Consider the following 11,948-nt stretch of genomic DNA (forward strand, 5'->3'; position numbering starts at 1 on the left):
CCAATCATCCACTCCTCCCCCCACTGATGGAGCTCTTCAAACACCACCCAACACCTCCTTTTATCTGCCCACCTAGCCAGTGCAGCCACAGCACACAGAGCACTGTGTGCCTGTTGCTAGGTGCAAGATTGCTGCTATATTGGCTACAAATGTCAAGAAAGCCCTCAGGATTGCCTGGAATTTGCTACGTCTCTAAGAGCTCAGACTCCAAGGTTGACTGGCATTAGAATGAACAGTATGTCAACAAACTAAAAAGAACATAAAACCATGACATACACCCACACACGCTCTCTCTCTCTCTTTCTTTCCTATAAAGACATATTATGCAAGATAATCCTATCCAGTCAGTCCGGTATGTCACGATTTTTCACTTTCTTACATTGTAAGCACACAACCCATTAACAAATTATGTTCAGACCAGATGGAACCAACAGTTCCTGCTGTCAGAGACAACACCGTGCTGGGCTCCAGGTGTCCGTGGAGCTTAACGCCGTGGAGATGAACATACACTGGGCCCTCTGAATGTGAATGGTGGCCCAGCAGGGTGTGCATGTGTGATCAATGACCAGTGATCAGGTACTCAAGATGGATGTGGTCCTGTCAGATCTGCTGTCTCCGTTATTAATGCTAGACTGGGTAGAGTGACGTCTGACACTTGTATTGGATCGATAGTTCTTTGCCATGGCAGGTCACTTAAGGACAGGATGAAAAACTAAAGGTCCCAATGACCCGTTTAATAGGATGGGACACATGAGGTGACGTACACAGGTCAAGCATACGGACTATAGTTCCATGGAGTTCTTCCCGTGTGAATTACAGCATGTGAAAAAGGCCCAAGGCATCCTGGGACTTAGTCATGGAAACTGGGAGGCGGGACCGTCAAACAGTCTGCCCCTTTTAAAATTTTAAAAATCTTTTTATTAGCTATTCTAGTTAAGTGATTTGCACTTGTTTCTATAGGTATCTGTAATCAAAGAGGAGGGGCGTATTATTAAATTATTCTTAGTTTTCAGGGACTTTCAAAGACTGCACACATGGTGTATGCTCTTTCTGTACGGGTCTTCTGATGACATCAATCTAGTGTAAAACACTTAGAACCAAAAATATTTTAGTTTTTAGACTTAAACAAGTTCAAATCTAATGACAATTAAAAGTAGAAAAAGTTTAACAGTGAGTCTCTGGTAAAGGAGACAGCTTGAACACGACGTTTCTGAAGGATTTATGAAGAATTTATATAGGAGTTTTTGTGTGTGTGTGTGCGTCTGTGTGTGTGATTGTAAGACTGCTTCCTCTCCCTCTTCTGTAGCTTTTTTAACAAAAACTTTTCAACTGCCTCTCAGTGGCCCTCAGACCTCTCTTTTATAAACAAGACTAGTGATAAAGTACCAACTGCGCTGAGGTCTCACAGCCCTGGGTCACACTTCTGAAATGACCGTCACGTGAGGAGAGAGGCAGGACGCATACACTGGGAAGAGCGACTTCTATATGCAAATCCATAATCGTAGTCACAAGGACGGTGTGGAGTCCAATAGCCAAAAATATCACATTATGTAGCATTATGAATTCCAGTGAATCTCTTTACTATGTGGGATTCCTCAAGAAAAAAAAATGATACCAGATTTTTTGTGCTGCTGTACTCTAGATGGGAAAAAAACACATTTATAGACACACATCCTTCCTATGACCCTGAGACCAACCTTCTGCTACTGTTATTACAGCTATTTCGTGTTTTCCCATGCTAGACACAGGAGTCCCAGATTAGTGCGATCGTGATGCAAAATCACAATTTGGTTTCCTTTCAGAATGTATAAGACTTATGGGTAATGAAGTTTACAGGATTAAAGAATTGAAGAAAAGGAGAGAGGCGTGCCATGCTTTAAGGTACTTTATTGTAACGTTTGGTTGTTAGGATCCTGGGGCTGACACCTCCCAGACAGAAATCAGCAACTGTCATCTTTTTTAATTAAAATATTTGTTTTGGTTTTCCTGGAGGAGAGGAGAGGAGAGGAGGATAGGAGGAAAGGGGAGGAGAGGAGAGGAGAAGAGGGGAGCCAAGGGCTGTGAAAAGCCTGTACACAGCATTATGTCTGAGTATTACTAAGGGTTTCCAGAGTGGACACTATAAGTAGCAATTTCCTAAATTATTTGTGAATAACACAATTCAAGCACATCGCTGAATCAAGTATAAAACAAACGCAATATAAAATATTAAAGAAACTGAATCCATGTCATTGTAAATATCAAACTGTTATAGATCCAACACGATAAGTATGAGTATAACTGAGAGTTTACAGAGTGGATGCTACCATTAGCAGTCTGTATGTCTGAGTAAAGGTCAAAACTGATCAGATTACACAAATGCATCAAAGGTGTGAAACAGTTAACAGGAGGGGGCGTGTCTATGCTGCCGTCACTCACAGTCTCTGCACACACAGGGCACACTCGTTGGCATAGGTGTTACCGTCTGTGCCACACACTGGTGCCATGTTCATGGGACATGCCATGATCTCCACCAGGTCACTACACAAGGGCTGTAAAACACACCCACAACCCCCCCCACACACACACACACACACCTCAGTTGAACCATGACTATCATGCAGTCTACACTAGGCAAACTCTTTCCACAGAACTCTGTTCACTAGCAAATATTAATCACTGAACTAAACACACTACACATCTACTAAAAGACCTACTATTGACCAGTGTAGACTAGATAAATATACTTGAGTAAACTTCTAACCTTTCTCCAGACATTCACAGACAATATATAAAAATATGCAAATCTTTGTTGTTTTGTCTCCTTATTTTATACTTTAGATGCTGGGCTGAGGTCTGGGTGTTGTTGAATTTCAGTGACTCTGTAGTTCACTGCGTTTGTCACAAACTGCACTGTAGCCAGGAGGGCATGTGATGAGATCTGAACACTCACCTTTCTGTACGCAGATCCCTCCGACCCTGAAACGAAGGCTTTGGTTAAGAATTCTAAACTTTACGTTTGTTAGTTTATTATTCAAGCAACAGTTTATGTGTGTGTGTGTGTGTGAGAGAGAGAGAGAGAGAGAGAGAGAGAGAGAGAGAGAGAGAGAGAGAGAGAACACTACCTGAAGCAAGGAGAATCAACACACACAACAGGAGCATGGACATTCTGAGAGAGTGTGTGACCAACCTCTTACACAGCAAATGTGACCAGCAGTGAGAACGTACACACCTGATTACATACACGCACACTCTCACACACGCCCCCTCCTAAAACAAACTCCATATCTTTACTGTTTACTGCTATGTACAGCCATAAACGTCCCATCATACTGGCACAGGGTACAACCAGACTCGACCTTCCGCATTTAGACGTGTGGTGTGTATAAACCTTTACTGTAATTATTACTGAGCAAGCACGTGGTGTGTAATACGTTCTCAACGGACAGGAGTGACAGGGGCCAGGGCGGGCAGTTGCTTCTCTACAGTAATGAGTGGAAAGGAAAGCGCCGCACTAATACTGCCACCTTGTGGTGAATTAGTGCTTTTCCTCCGCTCCGTTCTTGTTTTGGGCGAATAAAGGTGTCCTGATCTTTGCATGCAACCATAACAACGTAGAATATGAGTGTATATGGCTGTTCTGGACATCGTGTATAATATCAAGAATTAAGAAAGTGTTAAATCACGCAGCAACTATTAAAATCGGGCATTTGGCAGACGCTCTTATTTCAGTGATAATTTACAGAGACAAATTATTCTAATCAACTTACAATTTCAGTCATGTTACCGAGATAAGTGAATGTAGTGTTAGTGCTCAGATGCTCGCATCCGCTGGTGACGGCGCGTGTGGATTAGAAGCGCTCGTTTGGCGCCCCCAACACACACAACGCCCTCCACCCGGCTACAGATGCTTTGATACATGCCTATTAACTCCCTATGAGCTGGCCCTAGAATGAAACGAGCTGGGCGGTTTTCCACAGTTATTGTATTTTCTTTGGGGGGGGTCATGAATAATTGATGAGCTCTGCTCTGATTAGCTGGTTTATGGTGAAGCGCCACAATGACTCACACAAAATCAACGGTTCACAGTCAATGGCTAACTAACTATGAGAGACAACATTAAACAAATTTACTATTATTACTATTACTACTATTATTGTACACAATGAGCAAAAATGATTATGGTTTAGGACCATGTAGTTATAGATAGAAGAGTCTAAATGTTGTTATTTGTAAACAAATCGTTGATTTGGTTAATGGAAAAACGTCCTTGTATTAGTTTAAGCCTTAATCACCCAATACGTCACACCTAATAGGTCGCGTGCACCTGTAATTAATATCGCGTTTTGCTCGTCCTGATTTTTGAATTTAAATCACATCAACATTCAATCTGAAATACAAACTTAGACTTCTTAAACCTATAACTTATAAACGGTCACCGTTTATATGTGTTTGTCTACAATTTATTTGTGCTATTTATTTATACAATTTCAGTTTTCTGATTTGTGAAAAAATTCACAAGCACAGTTGGACTGATATAATTTTTTTACTCTGTAATGGAAAGCCAGTGCAACTGAAAGAGAACGGGGGTTATATGTATAGATTTCTTCGTATGGATAAGTAGTCGCGCAGCTGAATTTTGGATGTTTCAAAGTTTATTAAGGGATTTGGCGGGAAAATGACAGTTACAGCTCAAGTGAGACGTGATGGAGCGGTGAGGAATGGCGACGTGTGAGGAAGGTTCCTCGTGGAGGCACCTGTGTAGGATCAAAAATAATTCGGAGGTTACAAACTGGATTTGATGGGATAATCCGTCATCCAAGATAAGAAAGAACTACCTCAGACCCTACCAACAGTTTCCTCAGAATTTTGCTTTTATCAAGTTTTTTTTTTTCTCCTACTACAAACCGCGGGCGATTTCTCACTTTAGCAAGCTGCATGAAACGTGACGTTCACCTGTTTTGCAGTAATACCCGCACCGTTATGGCGCTGTGACGGTGATAAGATCAGCAAAATTCACTGCGAAATGTACGCAAGACTGTGAACTCTGGCGCACAAGAAACCACCCTATCTGTGTACCCACTGTATCCCATGGAGGCCGTCATGTGTACCAGGGTCGGTGACGAGCGCTGAGCCCCTCCGAATCATACACACACCCCGCCCCGGTCGCCCGGGGTCTCCACCACGGATCTAGGCTCTGGGCCAATAGGAGATCGGATGGGGGCAGAATACCGTGCGCCTCTCCGCATTCCTTTTAGTTCAAATTTAGTGTTCGCATGTAGTGTTTTAATTGTTGTCGTTTATGGTTTCTTTCGATCGTGTTCTTGTCAGTATTCTTCCTGTGTGAAGGTGTTCAACCCTCCTCGCGCGCGACTCTTTTTGGCTGTCTTCCCGCGTTTTTGTTTGTGTTCATTTGTCCTGTTTGATGGTGGTGAGCCAGACTCTGGAGATTAGGGTTTTCCGCTGTATTGTGTTCCTAAATACGACCCAACATTTACGCACGGCCTTGATTGCGCCTACCGTTTGTGTCCAGTGTTTTTCTCTCAGACAAAGCAGTACTTTCCCCTGGTCTAGAACATCAGAGATTTCCTCCAGAACATGGTCGCCGAAGACGATTATGTAAGCCTCATTCCATTTGTAAATACAGGATAAGTTGTAGATTGTTTTTTAGTCTACATTTATGTAAAACATATGCTTAACTGAAAAATCACACGTTGGAAGCAATAGTGTTAGAGTTGGGAAGTTAGTGAGTTGTTTTAAGTTAGTTTTGATGACGGAGGCAAATTTGTAACTTTAGATACATCATCGCCGGTAATTTTGTTTTAAAAGTCGTTTAAAAATGACCGCTTTGTGTTCTTCTCATGTTGCTCTATTTGAGGCGTTTGTTGGTGTTAATCAAGTGTGAGATTGTATTACGGTAAACCGTTTGTTAAACGAGGAAGGGGGAAATCCCGCAGCGATTGAAAATCTAAAAGAAATGTGTTCTCCATCTTAAACATATATCTCCAAGGTCTAATGCTCCAAAAAAATGTGTTAAAACATGTGTAAAAGAGATGTCAACATCTATTTTGTTTCAGTTAAATCAACTATATAAAGATCACTTTTTTAGCAACTGATAAGATTTCTTTGTTTGTACTGTGAGAATGTGAAGAAATTATAGAGCAAAATTGTGCAAATGTCTAATCACTTCAGTATAGTATATTTTATGACACAAACACAAATCAAATTATTAGAAATATTACAGTACAGGAGCATAGGGGAGAATGACCCAGCTTTCAAAGCTGAGCACCAGATCTCCCAGAGCAGGAAACAGATCCCAAGATGTCCAAGACTTGGTGTACAAAATAGTGTACAGGCTAAAGAAAATTCCAGCTCTGCATGCACTAGCCTTCAAATGATTTGGAAATGCTTCCAAATGCTTCTGCTGGCTAAAAGGACACCAACAAACACCATCCATCTACAGAACAATAGAAAGTGTTTCCTGTCAGAAACACTAGCCACCAAGTTGAGTAAACATAGGAACACTTACTGACCAAGAGTTGCCTGAATCTACTACCACACATACTTGAATGCCTATCCCTGTAAAAGACCAAAGGTACCTCATCCAGAACTCAGTGGAAGCCAACTCAGAGATTTACAATGAGCTGATACGTTTATCCAAAGTGTATCCAGTTATGTATGAGTACAATTTGAGCAGATGAAGGAAGCAACAGTGGGACCAACTGATTACTAGTCGAGTATCTTAAATATAGAAAAAGTGATCAGGACAGGGGACCTGAACCTCCACAAGGCCGTATAACAGGCCTAGAGGACAGCTACAAGTACCCGGGGCTTCTCCAATCACATGGGAACCACGAGGCAGAAACAGGAAGAATAGGTTCATCCACACACCTCCGCAGGATAAGACAGGGTCTCAAGAGGCAGGTGAATGGGAACAATAAGATCAAAGCCATATTAACACATCTGCCCTGACAGTCATCATGTGCCCAGCAGCCACAATAAGCTGGCAAAGAGAAGAACAGGAAAGTCCATACAATACATGGGCCACTCCACCCAAAAGCTGTTCCCAAACACTGGAATGCAAAGTTGCATACCAAATGTAAGATCCACTATCCAGGGTGAAACCCGAAATATCCATGAAGACGTCCATGCATTGACCACCAAAGATGGGCTGATGAAAGAGTGCATCAGTCAGATGGCTGCTACAGTCACCGTGGAAACAGAGGAGGTGCCGTGGAAGGATAGACCCCGTCGTGAAATGTACCACCAGATGTTGCAGACCTAAGACAATCCTTCTGATGGCTAGGAAAAGCAGGACTGGAGGACAGCACAGAGGCACTAATCACAGCAGCACCAGATCAAGCACTGATTACCAGGTCATTAGAAGCAGGGCTGTATCACACCAGAGACCAAACATGCAGATTGTGGACAGGAGCCTGAGAGACAATCCAGCGTCCGGTAGCAGCATACAAGACACTGGCAGGACAAGCAGACACTGAGAGAGACAACCAAGTGTCGGGGGTCATATATGGGAACATGTGGAAGACATGAGTGATGTAGTGATGGAGAACAACAAGGCTAAGATCCTGTGAAACCTCCAGATCCAGACATGAGACCCAAACAAAAAGTGGAGAACCAACCAGAAATCATGATAGTGGGCGAGATAGAGAAATGCAGTGGTGAAATATCCTAAAAAAGGAATATGAGAAAAATACCAGGGACTGAAAGAGGAAATAGAGAGAATGTTGAAGGTTAACACTGTAAGGAAAAAGTCCCGATTTTCCTTAACCCTGTCCCACTGTCTGCCTTGCCTGTGTCTGTATGTTCCTCTTCAGGGCCCTGGGCCATATTTCTCAAAATGAATGACACTGAGCATCAGAGATGCTGAGAAGCACACACACTTTATTCAGAGATACATGAGTGTATATAGAGAACAAAATCATTGAGTAAGTGGAAATATGTAAATAATATAGCAATTGCAACATGTTCAGACATGATGTGATCTAAGATAAGACATTCATCTATCGCCAACTCCAAACTATATTTGACATGGCTTATTAACTATCTGAAAATAAATAATAAAACAGTAAAACATGAGAGCAAAAGAAAAATGTAGCACTACTGATTAATGGAGAGGTTATTTACAGAAAAGGGAGCCACATTGTAGGGAACTCTAACACACACCAAGGTCGTCCCAGTGGTGACGGGGGCACTCGGGGCTGTGACCCCTAATCTGGAGGAGTGACACCATCAGTCTCAGTCCAGAAGAGCCTGATCCTTGGAACATTGAAAATACTGCACCGCACCCTCAAACTCCCAGACGTCTGGTAGATCACACACACACACCCCATCAAATTTCCAGACCTCTGGTAGATCTCACACACACACAAGCTCCCAGGCCTCTTGTAGAAGGTCTAAGTGTGAGGAAAGGGTACATTGCAGTCTGTCAGGGGGCTGTGGTGTCTGGTTAAAAGATATAACCACCCACAGGAAGGGTTGCTATATCAAACAATTTCATATTCCATCCCATTACCCCAAATACATGCAGTGGGTGCTATAGCCACAGCCCAATAACCATCATTATTTATAATTACGTAAATAAATAAAGCATGCAAGCATCATTGGCACTGATGTGGAGAGCATGGTTTAACCAGAGCCAGAAGAAAGAAAGAAAGAAAGAAAGAAAGGATTAATTAATTAATGAATGAACGAATTTTAGCCCTCAAAGTATTAGCAGTAACACACAGTGTGTTAGCACTGTTGAATTATTTTACTTTATTCTTTCTGCGTTACGCTTACGCTTAATTCATTATTTATGTTCTTTGGACATCGTCGGCCTCGTCTGGACTGTACTCTGATCGCGTGATCTACCGTTGTCATATGATAGAAGTACTGGCAGGTCATTCTTTACGACTCTTGATCTCGGTTAACATCAGACTTGTCCGAAGTTGCTACTGGTATTCCAGCAGGGATGCGTGTGTGTTAGAGGCCAAAACATCTGTGCAATTAGTGGACTGGGAAAGAAACAGACCAGGCTGCAGTGTTGTGTGCCTCTAATAGACTTTTCTCTCAGGAGTACTACTACAGCCTGTCAGCGGGGAACCGCACATGAGTAACAACCTAAACCCTTCTGTTTGGACCCAGAGTTGGTCAGCAGCGCTCAGGCAATGTGACCCAAGTGTCCACCAGCACCTGACACCAGTATAGTGCTTCTGGCTGATAAGTGATATTACTGAACATTGCGATGAATAAAGCAACGCAGGTGGAAATCCTTCTGTATAACTCTGGCGCATGTCGGCTCGCTCCGCACCAGTGCTGACTGAGCCCTTTGCTATGGTGCTACTAAAGATTCTTCCTCTCTGCTTCAAGGCTGACACACTGTTCCTTGTTGCTGTGCTGAATGATCCCACATATTTTTCTGCTTTGTCTTATTTCGTTTTTTGTTGTTTTGTTTTTTTTCAACTCATGTGGTTTTGTAATGTAGGGATGAAGACGAATGTAACTTTTGGGCTAGGCTAATTTTTGACTGCTCGTGGCCCTCGGTGAGTGATCGCCAATCATATGACACACATGCACTGCCTTTAATGTCATTCGCATTTTTGTTTGTGTTTGGAATCTCGTGCAGTTCTTTTGATGGTGAAATGCTGGCAGTTGTTGAGTTAAGTTTGATGTTATACTGCTCATTACAACTTTTTTTCCAGGGAGTCAAAGGTCATATTTTTATTTGAAGCTGTTTTGCTGATTTCTAAATGATGAAAATGCATCATAAAAATGCATCATAAAAAGGATATAATTTGTATATAAATATTCATATTCCGATGAATGTGCTAAATTAACCAAAAAAAGCCAGTGAGGGTAGGTGTGATGTAACTGCCGGTTCTAAAATGAACAGAAGTGTGTCTCTCTCATTTTCTGTCCCAGCAGGACAACAGCCAGGCTGCAGGACACCACGGGTGGGTCATGACTTAAACCTTTCCGTTCGGTTTCACAGCTGGTCAACAGCAGTGTGTTTCACCAGTGCCTAGCAGTAGAACACACAGCGATGTGTGATACATTATTATGATTATTATGGTTATACTCTGATTTTGATTACTCTGACAGACAATAATGATAGAATTTGTACATTCTTTAGGAAAGTTAAGTGCCATCCATTTGGCAGTGGTACTAAGGAGGAGAGAGTACTTTAACCAGTCAGCTCCAGTTATAGTCCTGAGCCAAACCTTCACTGTTCTGGAGTAGCCTTGCCCAGCCACACCCCCTCCTGGGCTAATTTCTGCTTCTGTTTGTTTTTTGACTCAGGAGAAATGAAGGTGTATGTCTGTATTTACCAAAGCACTTTCTACATGGGTGTCTCTTGCCTTCTGTAAGTGACTAAACATTTGCTGCACAAAAAAGTAATTTATTATGTACCACTGTTGAGCCATTGTTGTACTGATTTCAGAATATTAACCCTGATCTGAAATTATTTCGATTTCTCACACAACCAGTGTAATATTACAGAAATTTTGTTATAAATTGATTAATCTTTAATAATATTTAAATGAAACATCAAAGAAACATGTAAATAGGCAAATTGTAAGTAAAGTCATTAGAAATAATTCACTTTAAAAATGTCATCCACTATAATATTGTGTGGATGTTTGTATTTGGGTTTTGAGGGCCCTAATAATTCACTTCTTAGAACTCACCTGTCTCCCTTATTAATCAACTGTTGGAGCTTAATGTTTGTATGTGTGTGTGTTTTGCAGGTGTGTATTGTAGTGCTGTTGTCATTTGTAGAGCGCAGGAGGAAGATTTACCGTTTCGAGGAGCGTTTCCCATACCTCCGTGGCCGGTTTGGGGTTGTCGTGTGAGTAAGATTTCTCTGCTCTTGGTGTCCTACTGGTCAGTTTCCTGATGAGATCACAGAGTAAGTGCAGGCTAGGGGGCCCTCTCAGCTCTACACTGGACAACTGACTACAGCTAAGACAGATAAAAACAGGCAGGAGACTATTAGGCTATTATGATATTAAAAGCACATCACTACCAGAAAGCCAGAGATATACAAGGTCTTTATTCTGTTGCTAGGAGAAGGCTGTTGTTTATTCTGTTGCTAGGAGAAGCCTGTACTCTATTCTGTTGCTAGGAGCAGCCTGTTCTTTATTCTGTTGCTAGGCCCTTGGACTTCACTGGTACACAGAGAAACCGATGGTCATACGCATTTGCCTTCGGAGCTGCAGCGGACACGATGGTCCATCTGTTGACTGGATTAATTCTTCCATTTTCAGCCCCCAAATGGATTATAAGTACAAGATGCTACAACATTACTATAGCAGTTTGTAGTATTACTGTACTATATAATACTACTATACTACGCTACATACTATGCTATATTGTACTAGGAGTAGACAAAAAAAACAGTATTTTGATATTATTGGTGAAAAAATAATACTGTCAATACCAATAGACACAAAAATGGGTATTATATTATTTTCTTATCAATTCCTATAAAATATATTGCTTCATCTTCTCAAAATTTCAAGTGAGATTGAAGTTAGAAGAATAGAGAATACTTTAGACAAAACAGTTTTCTTTGGAATGCATAATTTGCAGTTAAAAGGAATACATTGCAATTTATCACAATATGTCATATTGGTGTACTTAGTATATTGCAAGTCTTTAAAAATTGCAGTAGAATTGAATCAAAGCACTGTTGTCATGGCTGTGTTGTCATGGCTCCGCTGTCATGGCTGTGTTGTCATGGTAATGTAGCATTGTAGGACTGCCTGTGATTCTCAACCTCTCCTTCTCAATCTCAATCTCAAATGTGTTTGTCTCAGCTTTTGTGTACTTGCTGGCTGCACTGGAGGTGGGCGTGGCTTATCTGCCCTTCTTCGCCTGTCTGTCAACACCACACAGATGTCTGGGAGGAGTTTTGGGTCTGATCTACACACTCATGTGGTACACACACACATGCACACACACACACA

The 11,948-nt window shown here is 41.7% G+C and overlaps 2 protein-coding genes across 3 annotated transcripts in view; one reads left to right on the plus strand and one right to left on the minus strand.

The window, feature by feature from the left end:
* Positions 1–1,870: 1,870 nt before the first annotated feature.
* On the minus strand, positions 1,871–3,255 carry spink4 (serine peptidase inhibitor, Kazal type 4). Its single transcript, XM_027019913.3, has 4 exons — positions 3,105–3,255; positions 2,933–2,958; positions 2,419–2,531; positions 1,871–1,986 (listed from the first exon to the last, which is right to left on the minus strand). Exons 1-4 carry the CDS (start codon positions 3,145–3,147, stop codon positions 1,941–1,943), a joined length of 228 nt encoding a protein of 75 aa, XP_026875714.1. The 5' UTR covers positions 3,148–3,255; the 3' UTR covers positions 1,871–1,940.
* A 1,942-nt stretch (positions 3,256–5,197) lies between these two features.
* Positions 5,198–11,948, plus strand: part of LOC113583540 (stimulated by retinoic acid gene 6 protein-like) — a 16,299-nt gene continuing 9,548 nt past the window's right edge. The window contains exons 1-7 of one of the 2 annotated variants that reach the window (XM_035529801.2): positions 5,198–5,598; positions 9,464–9,521; positions 9,901–9,932; positions 10,279–10,342; positions 10,728–10,828; positions 11,134–11,264; positions 11,799–11,919. In XM_035529801.2, coding sequence (XP_035385694.2) covers positions 5,405–5,598; positions 9,464–9,521; positions 9,901–9,932; positions 10,279–10,342; positions 10,728–10,828; positions 11,134–11,264; positions 11,799–11,919 — 701 coding nt within the window. In that variant the 5' untranslated portion in view covers positions 5,198–5,404. The remainder of the gene's footprint in view (positions 5,599–9,463; positions 9,522–9,900; positions 9,933–10,278; positions 10,343–10,727; positions 10,829–11,133; positions 11,265–11,798; positions 11,920–11,948) is intronic. The other variant, XM_035529797.2, reaches the window with a different exon arrangement.

The sequence above is a fragment of the Electrophorus electricus genome, chromosome 5, assembly GCF_041902795.1.
Source record: "Electrophorus electricus isolate QZ-2024a chromosome 5, ASM4190279v1, whole genome shotgun sequence".
NCBI lineage: Eukaryota > Metazoa > Chordata > Actinopteri > Gymnotiformes > Gymnotidae > Electrophorus > Electrophorus electricus.

What these genes read in the sequence shown, in the direction of transcription:
- spink4 (XM_027019913.3), bottom strand. Translation starts at nt 3,147, where the DNA reads ATGTCCATGCTCCTGTTGTGTGTGTTGATTCTCCTTGCTTCAG. An exon ending in GTTGATTCTCCTTGCTTCAG is followed by an intron (nt 2,959 to 3,104) that starts GTAGTGTTCTCT and finishes CCTTCGTTTCAG; the next exon opens with GGTCGGAGGGATCTGCGTAC. An exon ending in AGGGATCTGCGTACAGAAAG is followed by an intron (nt 2,532 to 2,932) that starts GTGAGTGTTCAG and finishes TGTGTTTTACAG; the next exon opens with CCCTTGTGTAGTGACCTGGT.